The following is a 16,924-nucleotide window of genomic DNA, read 5'->3' on the forward strand; positions in this document are numbered from 1 at the left end:
GTGTTTTTTTTTTTTTTTTTTTTAGGTTTTTGCCATAGGGCACATACACTCACTGGAGAGATAGAGAGACAGAGAGAGAGAGACGACAAAAGGAAAAGTGAGGGGATCAGCAGTTGGTGTAATGGCTACGTCGCTGAACTCCCATGAAGTTGACCGTGGTTCGAGTCCCGGACCCAGTGGCTTAAACTCACGCTGGGTGCATGTGCGTGTGTGCCCAAGGTCCCAAGAGGAGAATGAAGGAGAAGGGATTGCAGTGTGGCCATCCCCCCAGGGGGTGATTTCTCACTTTCTGTCTCTCTATCTCTCCAGTGAGTGTATGTGCCCTATAGCAAAAACCTCTCCAAAAAAAAGAAAAAGAGGAAAAGGGAGAAATCATCCCCCAAAGGGGAATGGCCATGCCATAATCTCTTTTCCTCCATTCCTTTCTGGGGATTTTGAGCATGCATGTGTGCACACATGCCCGGTGTGATTCTTAAGCTGCCAGATTTGGTACGTCAACTGTGGTCAGCTATGTGGGAGTCCAAGACCTTAACCACCATGCCACCTGCTGGTCCCAGTAGTAATATAAAGAATTATTTTATTTAACTTTATTTCTTTATTTTAATTTGACCAGGAAAAGATAGAGTGAGCGAGCGAGCGAGCAAGAGAGAGAGAGAGTGAAAAAGCAAGCTGCCAGGTCTGGACTTGAACCGTGGTCAGCCATGCAGGAGTCCAGCATCCTTAACCACCATGCCACCTGCCGGCCCCACATGATTTTTTTTAATAAGGGTGTTAAAAATAATTATTTAACATTATTTATTATTATTATTATTATTATTATTTTCCAGTTTGACCAGAGAGAAAGAGAAAGGGAAAGTGAGAAAGCAAGCCAACAGGTCTGAGATTTGAGCAGTGGTTGGCCATGTAGGAGTCCAGCATCTTTAACCACCATGCCACCTGCTGGCCTCAGTGTCATGATTTTTTAAAGGTTGCTGCTTCCTGGGTATAAGAGACAATGTGACCTCACCTCATCTGCTATGCTCTGTAGGTGAACAGGGAGACCATCTGAGAGGGAGCTGTCAGAACCACTGGTGCTATTTCCAAAAGGAAAGAGGGAAATAACTGTTAGTACATCTAGTAGAAATCACATTTACCAGACCAGCCACATGGGGTTAGGATATCTAGTCTGCTATTTGCACCTTGTCTGTGCCTCTATCACTAAGAATTCTTTTTTTTTTTTTTTTAAGAGATTTTTGCTATAGGATGTATGCGCTTGCAGGAGAGACAGAAAGAGAGAGAGGTAGCAAGAAATCACCCCCCACAGGGGTGATCTCCTTTCGAGATTTAGGGCATGCATGCACATGTGCCCAGCTTGAGTTTCAAGCCTCTGGGCCTGGGACTCAAACCGTGGTTGGCTATGTGAGAGTCCAGCACCTTAACCACTATGCCGCCTATTGGCCCCTAAGAATTTTTTGACAAGCACAGTCTTTCACTCATTCTGAATGCCTACTGCATGCAGGCAGTGTGTTAGACACAGGTAACAGAGGTGAATGAGGCAGAACCCCTGACACCAAGGAGCTCACAGTCAATGTGGTAAAGCAAAATACTGGCCAGATGGGCAAAGCTATCCTTGGCTGATGTTGTGAGAAGCCAGATTATGCATGTGCAAGGGGTTGTGATTTATTCGAGAGCAGGGATTTTTTTCTCATGTGCTCCTTTCTTTTCTTTTCTTTTTTTTTGGAGAGGTTTTTGCTATAGGGTGAGTGTGCTCACCAGAGAGACAGAGAGAGACAGAGAGATAGAAAGCGAGAAATTACCCCCCCGGGGGGATGGCCACGCTGCAATCCTTTCTCCTCCATTCTCCTCTCGGGATCTTGGGCTACTGGAAAACAGTCTCTGACATCCCTTTCAGAGATAACATAACACTTTAACAAACAGGCTCAAAACATTAGGAGCATTATGTCCGAGAAATGGTGAAAACCACGTGTGTGCACACAGCAAATTCAGACTGGGTGTGCGCAGCTGCTTTACTCTTTTTTCCTTATTTAAAAAAATTTAAAAATTTGCTGTAGGACATATGAGCTCACCAGAGAGACACAGAGAGAGGCCGGGACCAGCAGTTAGCGTAATGGCTATGTCGCTGGACTCCCATGTAGTCGACCGCGGTTCGAGTCCCGGACCCAGTGGCTTAAACTCACGCTGGGTGCGTGTGCGTGCGTGCCCCAGATCCCGAGAGGAGAATGGAGGAGAAGGGATTGCGGCGTGGCCACCCACCCTGGGGGGTGATTTCCTGCTTTCTGTCTCTCTGTCTCTCTCTGCCTGTCTGGCGAGCGCACATGCCCTATAGTAAAAACCTCTCAAAAAAAAAAAAAAAAAGAGAGAGGGAGAGTGAGAAAGCACTCCCTAGGGTGGATGACCACTCCACAATCCCTCCTCCTCCAGTCTCCTCTTGGGATTTTAGGCAAACATGCCCATGTGCCAGGCATGATTTTCAAGTCAAAAGATCTGGGACTCAAACCATGCAATAGGCCATGTGGCACTCAGCTGCCTCAACCACTAAGCCACCTATTTGGTTCCTAATATATGTGTGCACGCATGTATGTATGTGAGTGTGTGTATACATACACACATACATATACATATATACGCATACATACATATACACACACACATATATATATACATACATACATATATAGTTTTATTTTAGAGGGATATTTGCTATAGGGCATGTGTGCTTGCCAGAGACAGAAAGCAAGAAATCACCCCCCCCAGGGGATATGGCCATGCCTGTAATCCCTTCTCCTCCATTGTCCTTTCAGGATTTGGGGCACACATACACACGTGCTCCAAATGTTTTAAACTGCCAGGTCCAGGACTCAAACTGCAGTTGACTATAAGGGAGTCCAGCAACATAACTACTATACTATCTGCTGGTCCCAATCCCAAATTTTTTTTAAAAGAATTATTTATTCAATTTTATTTATTTATTCATTTATTTTTAATTTGACCAGAGAGAGACACAGAGAGAGAGAGAGGGAAAGTGATAAATCAAGCCACCAGGTCTGGGACTCAAACCAGGGTCGGCCATGTCGGAGTGTCCAACGCCTTAAACACCACGCCACCTGCTGGCCCCCCAAATATTTAAAAAAAAAAATTTTTTTTTTGAGAGGTTTTTGCTACAGGGCTCATGTGCTCGCCAGAAAGACAGAGAGAGACAGAGAGACAGAAAGTGAGAAATCACCCCTGGGGGAATGGCCACACTGTAATCCCTTCTCTTCCATTCTCCTCTCGGGATCTTGGATAGGCACATGCATACACACACACCTGGCGTGAGCTTAAGCCTCCGGGTCTGGGACTTGAACCGGACTACATTGGAGTTCAGCCACATAGCCATTACACTAACTGCTGGTCCCTAAAAAATAGTTTTTAGATGTTAGCAGGTGTGTGGTGGTTAATGCACTGGACAGTCCTACATGTCCGACCATGGTTTGAGTTCCAGACCTGGTGGCTAGCTTTCTTGCATTCCCTCTCTTTCTCTCTGTGTCTCTCTCTCTCTGGTCAAATTAAAATAAATGAATGAGGGGCCAGCAGGTAGAGTGATGGTTAAGGGCACTGGACTCCCACATGGCCAACTGTGGTTCGAATCCCAGACCTGGCGGCTTGCTTTCTCACTTTCTCTCTCTCTCTCTCTTGTTCTCTTGCTCTGTCCCTTTCTGGTCAAATTAAAATAAATAAATAAAGTTAAATAAAATACTACTTTTTCTTTAAAGGAATGATTTATTTTATTTTATTCATTCATTAGTTTTTTAAAAAGTATTATATTTAACTTTATTTATTCATTTATTTTAATTTGACCAAAGAGGGACAGACTATGTGGGGATAGCTAGGGAGAAAGTGAGAAAGCAAGTTGCCAGGTTTGGGGCTTGAACTGTGGTTGGCCATATGGGAGTTCAGCGCCCTTAACCACCACTCCACTTGCTAGCCCACAAACGGTTATTTTTAATTTGTAGGTTTTTTGTTTAAATTGCCAGAGGGCACACATACTTGCCAGAGAAAATCCCCCCCACAATGGGATATGGTCATGCCACAATTCTTTTTCCTTCCATTTCTCCATCCCATCATGATCTGGGGCCTATGTACACGCGCATCCAGCATGTTTTCCAAGCCACCAAGTCCAAGATCACAACTGAAGTAGATCACGTGGGATCTGGCCCCCTGCGCATGGCTCTTAACCACTGCATTACAGGGCAGGCCCTTATTTCCAGTTTTTGACAGATACAATCCCACGTAAATAAAAGCTCAAACGTTATATAAAAGGGTCCTGAGAGTTGCCGGCAGGTGGCGTGCTTTCTTTTTCTCTGGTCAAATTAAAATAAATAAATATAAATAAATAAATAAATAGATAAGTAAGTAAGTAATTCTTTTTTTTTTTTTTTTTAAAGAATGTCTAGGGATGTGGGGGCTGGCAGGTGGCATGGTGGTTAAGGTATGTCACTGAATTCCCATGTAGTCGACCGCGGTTCGAGTCCCGGACCTGGTGGCTTAAGCTCACACCGGGCATGTTTGTGTGTGTGCCCAAGATCCTGAGAGGAGAATGGAGAAGGGATTGCGGCGTGGCCATCCCCCCTGGGGGGTGATTTTTCATTTTCTATCTCTCTGTCTCTCTCTGTCTTTCTGGCGAGTGCACGCACCCTATAGCAAAAACCTCTCCCCCCTCCCCAAAATTTTTTGGTATAGGTTGTGTGCGCTCACCAGAAATACAGAGAGAGACAGAGAGACAGAAAGCAAGAAATCCCCTCCCCCCAAGGAGGATGGCCACACTGCAATCCTTTCTCCTCCATTCTCCTCTTGGGATCTTGGGCATGCACACACACGTGCCTGGAGGGGGTTGAAGCCACTGAGTCCGGGACTTGAACTGCAGTTGACTACATGGGAGTCCAGCGACACAGTCATTACACCAGCTGCTGGTTCCCAAAAGAATTATTTTATTTAACTTTATTTATTTATTTATTTATTTTAATTTGACCAAGAGGGACAGAGAGAGAGAGAGAGAGTGAGACATGCGCTCTCCACAAAGACAGAGATAGGGGCCAGCAGTTAGCATAATGGCTATGTCGCTGAACTCCCAAGTAGTCGACCGTGGTTCGTGTCCTGGACCCGGTGGCTTAAAACTCATGCTGGGCGTGTGTGCGTGTGTGCCCAAGATCCTGAGAGGAGAATGGAGGAGAAGGGATTGCGGTGTGGCCATACCCCCTAGGGGGTGATTTCTCTCTTTCTATCTCTCTGTCTCTCTGCCTCTCTCTGTCTGGCAAGTGCACGCGCTCTATAGCGAAAACTTATCCCCCCCAAAAAAAAGGAAAGAAAGAAAGACAGAGACAGAGAGATAGAAAGAGAGAAATCACCCCCTAGGGGGTATGGCCACACCGCAATCCCTTCTCCCCGTCTTCTCCTCTCAGGATCTTGGGCACACACACAAACATGCCCGGTGTGAGCTTAAGCCACCAGGTCCGGGACTCGAACCGCGGTCGACTACATGGGAATTCAGTGACATAGCCATTATGCTAACTGCTGGTCCCAAAAATAATAACGTTTTTTTAAAAATTCAGAGGGAACAATGCTGTTAACCATTTTTCTCAGTATATAATGTTAAAAATGGTTGAGATGCTGGAGCGTACTATAGTAATTTCCATGATTTAGTTATTACACGTTGTACTCGTGTACTAAAAGATCACATTATAACAAGTGAATAAAAGCTATTTTTTTAGAATTACTTATTTAATTCTATTTATTATTATTATTAAATCTGACCATAGTGAGAAAGAGAGAGAAAGTGAGAAAGCAAGCTGCCAGGTCTGGGACTCAAACCACAGTCCAGCACTCTAACCACCATGCCACTTGCCAGCTCCCAATAAAACCTTTTTTTTTTTTTTTTAAAGAATGATTTATTTGGGACTGGCAGGGGGGGGGGGGGGGAAAGGGGCTGTTCTCCCAGTTCTCCTTTTTCCTTTTGGGATCTTGGGCCCACATGCACACGTGCCTGGCTTTAGTTTAAGCCACTGGGTCTGGGACTCGAACCATGGTTAACTACATGGGAGTCCAGCGACATAGCCATTATGCCAACTGCTGGTCCCCCCTCTGAGATGTTTAAAGAATTATTATTATTTTTTAAAAAGAATTATTTATTCATTCATTTATTTTAATTTGGCCAGGGAGAGAGAGAGACAAAGAGATAGAGAGAGAGGGAAAGTGACAAAGCAAGCCACCAGGTCCGGGATTTGAGCTGTGGCTGGCCATGTGGGAATGTCCAGCGCCTTAACCACCAAGCCACCTGCTGGTCCTAGAGATTTTTAAAGAATTATATATTTAGTTTCATTTATCATTATTATTATTAATTTGCTACAGGGTACATGGACTCACCACAGAGAGAGAGAACATAAGCTGCCAGGTTCAGGACTTGAACCATAGTTAGCCATGTGGGAATCCAGTGCTTTAACCATCACTCTACCTGCTGTCCCCAGTCTCCTCTGTATTTTTTTTTAAAGATTTATTTATTTATACATACATACATACATAAATACCAGAGAGGGACAGAGTGAGTAAGCGAGAGAGAGAGATAAAGAGAGAAAGCAAGCCACCAGGTCTGGGACTCAAATCACGGTTGACCATGTAGGAGTCTAGTGCCCTTAACCACCACGCCACCTGCTTTTCTGTGCAATCACAAGGACGGCTTGACAGAAGCCTGTCATATCTGGCTTCCTGATGCAGAGACTGGCAAACTAGTTTTGGTAATACATATATTTAAATTTCTGCCAGAGTGTGTGTGTGTGCTCATGAGGGTGGCGGGGAGAGCGAGTGAGCGAGCGAGAGAGAAAGTGAGAGGAGCACTATCCCCACCCCATGGGGCAAAGTCAGATTACAATTCTTTCTCCTCCATCTCTCTTTCCTTTCAAGATTTTGAACCATGGGATTGGCCATGGGGGATTCAGCTGCCTTAAGCATCAAGTCTCAGGATGACCCTCAGTAATGCTTTTTGGGGGATGGCCATGCTGCACTTCCTTCTCCTCCAGTCTCCTCTCAGGATTTTGGGCATGCATGCACATGTGTCTGGTGAGAGTTTTAAGCCGCTGGGTCTGGGACTCAGTCAACTACATAGTAGTCCAGTAACATAATCATTATGCCATCTGCTAGTCCTTATTTTAAGTTTTTTGCCATAGGATGTGTGCACTCGTTGGGGAGAGACAGAGATATAGGAAAAGTGAGAAATCATCTCCCGGGGGGATGGCCACACAACAATCCCTTTTACTTCATTCTCCTCTCAGTATTTTGGGCATGCACACATACCTGGCATGAGTTTCAAGCCACTGAGTCTGGGACTCAAATCACGGTCTACCACATGGGAGTCCAGTGCCTTAACCACCATACCACCTGCTAGCCCCCGTAATTCTTCTTCATCATCTTTTTTCTTTTGAGGATGGTGAGCCTATTAATTATTTTTCCATTTCTTGTATTTGAAGTAATCTTTGATGACATCATGGCCTCAGATTCCTTGCCACAGTCCTTAACAACTAAACAGCTGCAACCAATCACTTTAAAGGGTTTTTTCTCTGTCAACTTTACAGAGGCCTACCCATTCTCCTAGTTTCTTGTTGTCATCAACCTTAATCAGGTTGATTTGGTGTTTGGCACAAAGGGCCTCCACCAACCTGACATACATAGGTTCATCACTGTTGGATGCAAGCACACACAGGTGAGCTTGCTGCTTGTCTAAGGCTTTAGAGGCTTTGCAAATTCCACATGCTAGGTCATGGTGGATGAGGGTGGTCTTAAGCTCCTCTTGTAAAGCAGTATTAATGTCCATTACACCTCCAGCAGCAATGCTTTCCTTGGCTGTGGTGGTGGGTTACAGGTGGAGCCGAATCTTAAACACATCTGAGCCTCTGCCTCCACATGACTCAGCGGCAGCAGGGAACGAGCTCTTTTCTTATTTTTAGAATTAATTATTTAATTTTATTTATTGCTATTATTTTTAAATTTTTAATTATTATTCGTACATTAAATCGCTATACATCATTTAGATTGTGAAGAGACTTTACCAAGCATGATTTATACCTCAGTCCAGACCAGTTAAGACTATTATACACATCCTCGTCAAATTCCAGACCAGACTATTATACACATCCTCGTCAACAGATAACAAACCTCATCTGTGTCCCACAAGTGTCTTACCTCTCCATTCTCCCCCCACCAATTTCCTTTCCTATGCTCTTCCCCTTCCACACTCTCCTTCTGCCTGTCTCTAGTGTCCATAACAATTTTTAATGCTTTTATGTCCTCCAGTCTTTCAGTCTCTACCATAGAGTGCCGACAGTTGGTTTATGTTAAGTGGCTTGCTTCACTCAGCAACAAATCTTCCATATTTGACCACTTTCTATCAAATTCCAGGACCTTGTTTTTTATGGCTGAATAGTATTTCATGGAGTATATGTCCCATAATTTTTCAATCCATTCATCAGTTTGTGGACGTTTAGGTTGGTTCTAAGTCTTAGCAAATCATGAATAATGCTGCAGTGCAAATAGTTGTTCAAGCACTTTTCCGACTGAGTGCTCTCCTGTCCTTTGGTTAGATACCCAGGAATGGAACTGCTGGATCATATGGCAATTCTATTCGAAGGTCTTTGAGGAACCTCCATATCATTCTCCACAGTGGCTGGACCAATTTACATTCCCACCAACAGTATAGGAGTGTTCCCTTTCACCACATCCCCTCCAGCACTTATCATTATTTGTTTTTTTAATCTTCACCAGTTTGATTGGGGTTAGCTGGTATCTCATTGTGGTTTTAATCTGCATCTCCTTTACGATGAGGGATGTTGAGCATTTTATCATACACTTTTTGGCTGTTCCTATATCTTCCTTAGAGAGTTGTTTGTTCAGCTAATTTTCCCATCTTTTAATTGGGTTAATAATTTTCTTCCGGGTAAGCTGCTTGAGTTCCCTGTGTATTTTAATTATCAGTCCCTTATCTGAGGCACGGTTAACAAAAATTCTCTCCCATTCCAAGGGTTGTTGATTCACAAGAATTACGGTGTCCTTTGCTGTGCATAAACTCCTTAATCTGATGTAATCCCACCTGTCTATTTTGGTGATTATTGCCTGTGCTTTGGGGGGCTTGCTTAAGAAGTCTTTGCCTACCTCAATGTCTCCCAGAGTTTCCCTAGTGTTTTCTATCAGTACTTTTATAGCTTGCAGTCTTAGGTTTAGATCTTTGATCCACTTTGAGTTCATTTTTGTTAATGGTGATAGTTATTTTTTTAACTTGCTATAGGGCACATGTGCTCAACAGAGAGAGACAGAGACAGAGAAAGAGAGAAGGAACATGAGAAAGTAAGCTGCTAGGTCTGGGACTCAAATCATGGTCAGCTATGTGGGAGTCCAGTGCACCCAACCACCATGCCATCTGCTGGCCCTCTAAGCACTTTTTAAAAACTTAATTTTTTTCTTGCAAGTCAGAGACAGAGACAAATGGCTGGGTCATTCTTTTTCTCATTCCTGAAAACTAACCTATAATCTAATTGTCATATTTTAACTTAAAAATATACCTAGAATTTGGGACCAGCAGATGCATAATGGGTACATCGTTGGACTCCCATACAGTCTTCAGCAGATGGCATAATGGGTACATTGCTGGACTCCCATACAGTCTACTGTGACTCAAGTATCAGGCCTGGGGGCTTAAAACTCACACGGGGTGGGAAGGAGAGGCCAGCAGGTGGTGTACTGGTTAAGGGTGCTGGACTTTCACATGGCTGACTGCAGAGCAAGTCCCAGCCTTGGCAGCTTGCTTTCTCACTTTCTCTCTGTCCCTTTTTGGACAAATTAAAATAAAGAAGGGAAGAAAGAAAGAAAGAAAGCAAGGAAGCAAGCTTAAAAAAAAAATTTAAAAAGGGGGTACTTTCTCCTTTGAAAACAAAACAAAATAAAAACTACACTGGACACAGGTGCATGAATGCCCAAGATCCCAAGAGGGGAAAATATTGCAGTATGGCCATTTCCCCCCCGGGGGAGGGTGATTTTTCTCTTTCTGTCCCTCTCTGTCCCTCTGGCAAATACACCCACCCTACAGCAAAAATCTCTCTCTCCTGGGACCAGCAGTTGGCGTAATGGCTATGTCACTGGACTCCCACATTGTTGATGGTGGTTTGAGTCCTGGATCCAGTAGCTTAAAATTCATGCTGGGAGCGTGTGCATGTGTGCCCAAGATCTCGAGAGGAGAATGGAGGAGAAGGGACTGTGGTGTGGCCATCCCCTATAGGGGGTGACTTCTCGCTTTCTGTCTCTCTTTCTGGCAAGCGCACACACCCTATAGCAAAAACTTCTCCAAAATAAATAAATAAATAAATAAAACCAAGTCTCTGTCTAAAAAAAAGAAAAATACACCCCCCCCCATAATCCAACCAATTCACACACTCCCCCCACCACTACTACTACTCTGGTCTAAGCCACCAGCACCTTTCACAGGATTATTGCAACAATCTATTTTCTACACAGCAGACAGAGTTCCTGTGGAAAATAAAATCTTGGTCACACCATGACACTTCTCTACCCAATATCTTCCAAGGCCTTTCCCTCTCCTTTGGAGTAAAAGGCAGAGGCTTTACAATCTCCTATGAGACCCTACTTGAACTGCCTGCCCAACTCTCTACCCCTCCCCAGTGTCTGGAACTAGTGGTCAGAAGCATGCACTCAGCATATAACTACTTAAGGAATGTCCCTGCCATTGTACATAATTGCTGAAGGAATATATTAAAGTGTCTCATGAACTGAGGATTATAATTAACACGATTTTTTTGCACTTGAGGTCTAAAAACCAAAACCAACAAAATAGCAGAGCAAACAAAACAATTAAAAAAAAAAATCTTGGGTTTTCCTTTGAAATCAAGTTTGTTACCTGGATTCAATGTCAGACAAAGAGATGTCACTCCAGCTTCCTTCTAAATTCATATCTTCTCCAAGTTCATTCAATTTTTTGTGGATTTCCTGTTGTAAGAGCTCCTTAAGCTCTGCTAGACACTGAGTGAACTGTTAAAGCAAAAATTAAAAAACCAAACAAACTGTTTTTAATCATTTATTTTTTGTTGCTGCTCTTTTCTTTTTTTAAATAATTATTTATTTGGGACCAGCAGGTGGTGTAATGGTTATGTAGCTGGATTCCCAGCTTGACTGCAGTTCAAGTTCCAGACCAGAGAGGCCTGAAACTCATGCTTGGGATTTTGTGTGTGTGTGTACATAAAATCCCAGGAGGAGAATGGAGTAAAAGAGATTGTGGTATGGCCATTCCCCACGGGGCATGATTTCTTGCCTTTTGTCTTTCTGTCTATCCAGTGAATTCACGTGTCCAAAAGCAAAAATCTCTCTAAACATAGTTATTTAGTTGGGGCCTACAGATAGCGTAGTGGTTAAAGGCACTAGATTCCCACGTGGTCAACCACAGTTCAAGTCCAGGACCTGGTGGCTTGCTTTCTCACTTTCCCTTTCTCTCTCTGGTCAAATTAAAAAATAATAACAAATTAAAATAAACAAATATTTTAAAATTATTTAATTAACTTATTATATATATATATATTTTTTGGAGAGGTTTTTGCTATAATGCACGTGCACTTGCCAGAAGGACAGAGAGACAGAAAGCAAGAAATCACTCCCCAGGGAGGATGGCCACACTGCAATCTCTTCTTCTTCATTCTCCTCTTAGGATCTTGGGCATGCATGTACATGCGCCTGGTGTGAGTTTAAGCTACTGGGTCCGGTACTTGAACCACGGTCAACTACATGGGAGACCAGCAACATAGCCATTATGCCAACTGCTGGTCCCATTATTTATTCATTTATTTTAATTTGACCTGAGAGAGACACATGGGTGAGGCAGGGAGAAGCAAGTTGCTAGGGCCAGGATTCAAACCATGGTTGGTCATGTGGGAGTCCAGTGCCTCAACTACCATGCTACTTGCTGGCCCAATATTTCTTTCTTTTTTTTTTCCCCCCAAATTTTCTAGAGGGCACATGCACACCCAGCAGAGAGATGGGGGAGGTTCAGAAAGCATTCCTCATGTCGGATGGTCACACTGAAATCCCTTATCTATTTTTCCTTTGGGATTTTGGGTACACACATGCACCCAGTGTGTTTTTCAAGTTGCTGGGTCTGGGTCTAGAATAATGCAGTAAGTCATGTGTGATTCACCCACTTTAACTGGCATGCCACTGGCTGGCCCAAATTCATTTCTTAGTTCATAACATGTTTGCTAAGTACATAATGAAAGACTATTTTTGGCAGGGAATTCAAAGATGAGTAAACTATTCTCCCTGCTAATAAGGACATGTTAACGGATAAGTTAACTAAACTGCAGAAATAAGACAGAAATTCCTTAGGGAGGAACACCAACGAGTACTGCTTTAGCCACTTTTCTCTGGCTATCACCAACTTCTTAAACAATGCAATGGTCTGTTTATAAATTTTTTGAGTAGTGAGAAAGAAAGGTTAGAGAGGGGTTTTTCTTCACTTCTTGGCTTTTCTGCTAAGATCAAATGTAGAATGCGGTTAGTCCGAGTCTGGCCTGTGGCACAGATGACTTAACAGGCCATGTCATGGCCAAATTATCCTTTTAACATTCCTTTTATTAAGCAGCTGCATCAAAGGTGGCACATACATGTGTTCCCTGAGCCAACATCTCAGAAGGGGTATGAGAGATGTGTTACTGACCACGAGTGCAGACTTCATGAAACTGAGTGAAGAGAATAGGAACAGCCTGCTGGAGAAACAAGGAGACATTTGTGTAGTAGGATGGGACATCTTAAGAACATTGCCACTGAGAGGAAGAAGTAAGAAGAGATAAAAACGGAGGAGAAAGAGAGAAGAGGCAATCGGTGAAGCAAGTGCTGAGGGAGGCAGTAGAGAGAAATTGGCAGATATACAAAGGGCAGGGTTACTTTTGGAGAAGAAAAAGGAGATCTGATTTTTGGAAACAAGAAGGGAGGTAGGAACTGGTGATTTGCTGAAGAATGGCCTCCATTGTCTTGGTGAATTATGTGGGCTTACCATCTGCTAACAGTGTGCAGGTTGGAGGTTTCTGATTGTTTTTTGGCGGGGAAGTTTCTTTTGCTATCAGGTGTGTGCGCTCGCCAGAAAGACAGAGAGAAACAGAGAGACAGAAAACGAGAAATCACCCCCCAGGGGGGATGGCCTCGCCACAATTCCCTTCTCCTCCATTCTCCTCTCAGGATCTTGCACATGCACTCACATGCGCCTGGCGTGAGTGTAAGCCACTGGGTCTGGGATTTGAACTGTGGTCGACTACATGGGAGTCCAGTGACATAGCCACTATGCCAACTGGTGGTCCTCAAGGTTTCTGATATTTTTTTTTTTGGAGAGGTTTTTGCAATAGGGCATGTACGCTCGCCAGACAGACAGAGAAAGACATAGAGACAGAAAGCGAGAAATCAGCTCCCCAGGGGGGATGGTCACGTCGCAATCCCTTCTCCTCCATTCTCCTCTTGGGATCTTGGGCATGCACGTACACGCGCCTGGCATGAGTTTTAAGCCACTGGGTCCAGGACTCGAACCGCGGTCGACTACATGGGAGTCCAGCGACATAGCCATTACGCTAACTGCTGGTCCCTGAGGTTTCTGATTTTGATTATGAAAACTTCAGAAAAATTATTAAAAGGAAAATTAAGAGCACCTGTAAACCCACTGGCTTGACTTTGGACCCAGGTGGAACTGATTACAGCAGCATCACCCCATTTCTCAGAACCCTATTTTTACCTTGGTTTGGTCAGGATCGCAGAAATCCAGAAGGGTGTCACAGACATGATAACCCAGGGATGTCAGATCCTCAATGGTAAAGTGTGTGTCTCTTTTATTGCCTGAAAAAAAAAATCCATAAACATTTCTCATTAAATCTCAATGATTGTGGACAGCAGGTGGCATGGTGATTAAGGTGCTGGATTTCCATGGCTGACCTTAGTTCGAGTCTTGGACCGAATCATACCAGGTGCATGGTGTGTGGCAAATTCTCTCAGGTCTTCTTTATCCAAAAATGTTTTTTTTTCCCCCCAAGCCAAACTGTATCCAGCTTTACTAAAGATACTTTTCATAAACAATCATAGAATTTCAGGCAGGACATGGGCAGATAATCATTAACAGTATACAACAACTTTCAAACTCCCTTCTTCAATGGACTACCAAAATCAGAAAGCCAGTATAAAACCCAATGAAGTCTTCATCTGATGCTCTGAACAGGAAAAGTTTAGAGTGAGGGTTGACATTTCACATTTAGCATATTGTTTAACTTTTCATGAGCTGACTCTGACTTTCAGAAAATGAAAATGGCAGAATTAGCAACCTGAAGATCCAACAATATAGAAAAGGAACTGCTGCCCTTTTGAAGGATGCCATCTCAATGTCACTGGAAAGTCCAGATTGCCTTATATGCTGGTATAACCAATTTTCTGTGGTCAGGTCCCACCAAGTCTCTGGTGTAAGGGAGTTAAGTCTATGCTGAAGGCAGAGAGGGAGAGGACATAAAAGCAAATGTTAAGTTTTCCACACCACAAGGTATCTGTGCCAAGGTGGCTGTGTGTGTTAGGAAATCCCTCCTCTTGGGAGCCAAGAGGAAGTCTCTCAAAACTAGAAGGGAAAGGGACCAGCAGTTAGCATAATGGCTATGTTGCTGGACTCCCACGTAGTCGATCGTGGTTTGTGTCTCGAACCCGGTGGCTTAAAACTCACGCCGGGCTCATGTGCGTGTGTGCCCAAGATCCTGAGAGGAGAATGGAGGAGAAGGGATTGCGGCGTGGCCATCCCCCCTGGAGGGTGATTTCTTGCTTTCTGTCTCTCTGTCTCTGTCTGTCTGGCGAGCACACGCACCCTATAGCAAAAACCTCCAAAAAAAAAAGAAAAAAAGAAAAACTAGAAGGGAAAGATGTTGTCCAAATCAATCAAACTTCAGTGACATCCTATTAATGACAAATGCCCCTTCTCCAAAAAACAATGAATTGTTCTGTGTGCTAACAACATAGCTTAAAAAAAAAAAAAAGTAAAACAAAATTCTGCATTTTTATAAAACTTGATTAAAAAAATAGTATTTCAAACTGTACAGTCACTAGAAGTACACAGTTATCAAAAATGCACACACTTCACTTGGCATCTCCAGCACCTTCAGCTTTCTGTGCCTGGTCTGTTTTGGCATCTCCATTTTCTGTAGGGTTATTCCCATCCTTGCCAACATCAGCTTTTCCCTTTTTTCCTTTGGGTACCTTCTCTCCCTTCTTAGCAGTGGCCTTTTTAGGCTTGGGCTCTGGCTTTGGAGGAGCAGGTTTCGCAGACAACCTTGTAGATCTTCTCTGTGGTTCGTCCTTCACCATAGCTTTATCTCCTTTAGTGTCACCTTCAGCCTTTCTTTTGGGCATGGTAGCAATGACGGCGGGACATAGGCACTGGATGCGGGAGATGCAGTGGCATGCAGGCTTTGGTTGGTCCGGGGGTTGCTCTTGCCTCTTCTTCACATTGCTCTCTAAGAATGTTTTTATCCTTTCTTTCCATATGAAGGATAATCTTGCCAGGTATAGCATTCTTGGTTGAAACTATTTTTCATTTAACACTTCCAATATATTTTCTCATTCTTTCCTTGCTCTCATTGTATCTGATGAGAGGTCTAATGTTGGCCTAAAGGGATAACCATTATAAGTAACCTGACATTTCTCTCTTGTCAGTTTTAGTATCTTGTCTTTGTGGATTTTGCCAATCTTGCTATGATGTGCCTTGGAGAAGATCTTTTTAGGTTGATTCTAGTAGGGTCCTTTGAATTTCTTGGGTTTGGATATTTGAATGCTTTTCTAAATTTGAAAAGTTTTTTCCCAGGATTTCATGGAACAGATTATCAATGCTCTTATTAGTTTCTTCACCTTCTGGGATACCAATTATCTGGATGTTTGGGTGCTTGATGGTACCTACTATTTCTCATATAGTATTCTCATTTTGGGGGGTTATTTTCTCAGTTTTATTGTTTTTTTCTAGGTCGGCAGTTTTTTCCTTCAACATCCAAGATTTGATCTTCTGCAGGACTAATCCGCTTTTAATACTTTCGATGGAGGTTTTGATTTCCTATATTGCAGCTTTCATCTCTAACAGCTCCATTTGATTCTTTTAAATATTTTTTTCTTTTTTGGGGGAAAGGTTTTCATTACAGGGCATCTGCGCTTGCTAGAGAGACAGAGACAGACAGTGAGAAATCACCTCCCCTGGCCCCGGAGCTGATGGCCACACCGCAATCCCTTCTCCTCCTTTCTCCTCTTGGGATCTTGGGCACATACGCACATGCACTGGGATGAGTTTAAGTCACTGTGTGCGGGACTCGAACTGCCGTTAGCTACATGGGAGTCCAGCAACATAGCCATTACGCTAACTGCTGGTCCCCATTTGATTCTTTTTTTTTATTATAAATTTTTTTTTTCTCATCACAACACACATATGAATTTTCCATCCAAAATACACTGTGCATTGGCTCAATCAAGCACATCAACATATATGTTCTCAGCAAATGATTTCCCAATTTTTGTGTCCTGCATACCTTGCCTTTTGTTTTGCCATCCTAGGTTCCCCATCCCCACCCTCTGCCATGTCCCATCTTCCTCCTCCATTGTCCCTGACATTCATGATTGCCCTCAATGGCTTCCGCCCCCCCCCATTCAATTGTTCTACCAATGAACTCAATTAGTCTAAGTATATCCACTAGCTAGCACAGCTGACATATCCTTACACATGTATCCAAATCTGATCCTAGGCATAAACCCCAGGGAGTAGAATGAACATATTATAAAGTAGACCCCAGTTGTGTCCATACAACTCTCTTCAGTCATCAAATGTGCATTTTTTTCCTCCTGCTTATTA

At 43.3% G+C, this 16,924-nt stretch overlaps 1 protein-coding gene and 1 pseudogene across 4 annotated transcripts in view; both read right to left on the reverse strand.

Moving 5' to 3' along the window:
- Window positions 1-16,924, reverse strand: part of AGBL2 (AGBL carboxypeptidase 2) — a 72,993-nt gene that overhangs the window by 14,119 nt on the left and 41,950 nt on the right. For all 4 annotated transcript variants that reach the window (XM_006157836.3, XM_006157835.3, XM_006157837.3 and 1 more), the window contains 3 exons: window positions 13,799-13,899; window positions 10,931-11,061; window positions 1,007-1,073 (listed from right to left, as the gene is read on the reverse strand). In XM_006157836.3, the coding sequence (XP_006157898.1) occupies window positions 1,007-1,073; window positions 10,931-11,061; window positions 13,799-13,899 (299 nt within the window). The remainder of the gene's footprint in view (window positions 1-1,006; window positions 1,074-10,930; window positions 11,062-13,798; window positions 13,900-16,924) is intronic.
- Window positions 15,172-15,560, reverse strand: LOC106735881 (non-histone chromosomal protein HMG-17 pseudogene; annotated as a pseudogene).

The sequence above is a fragment of the Tupaia chinensis genome, unplaced genomic scaffold (assembly GCF_000334495.1).
Source record: "Tupaia chinensis unplaced genomic scaffold, TupChi_1.0 Scaffold000561_1, whole genome shotgun sequence".
Classification (NCBI taxonomy): Eukaryota; Metazoa; Chordata; class Mammalia; order Scandentia; family Tupaiidae; genus Tupaia; species Tupaia belangeri.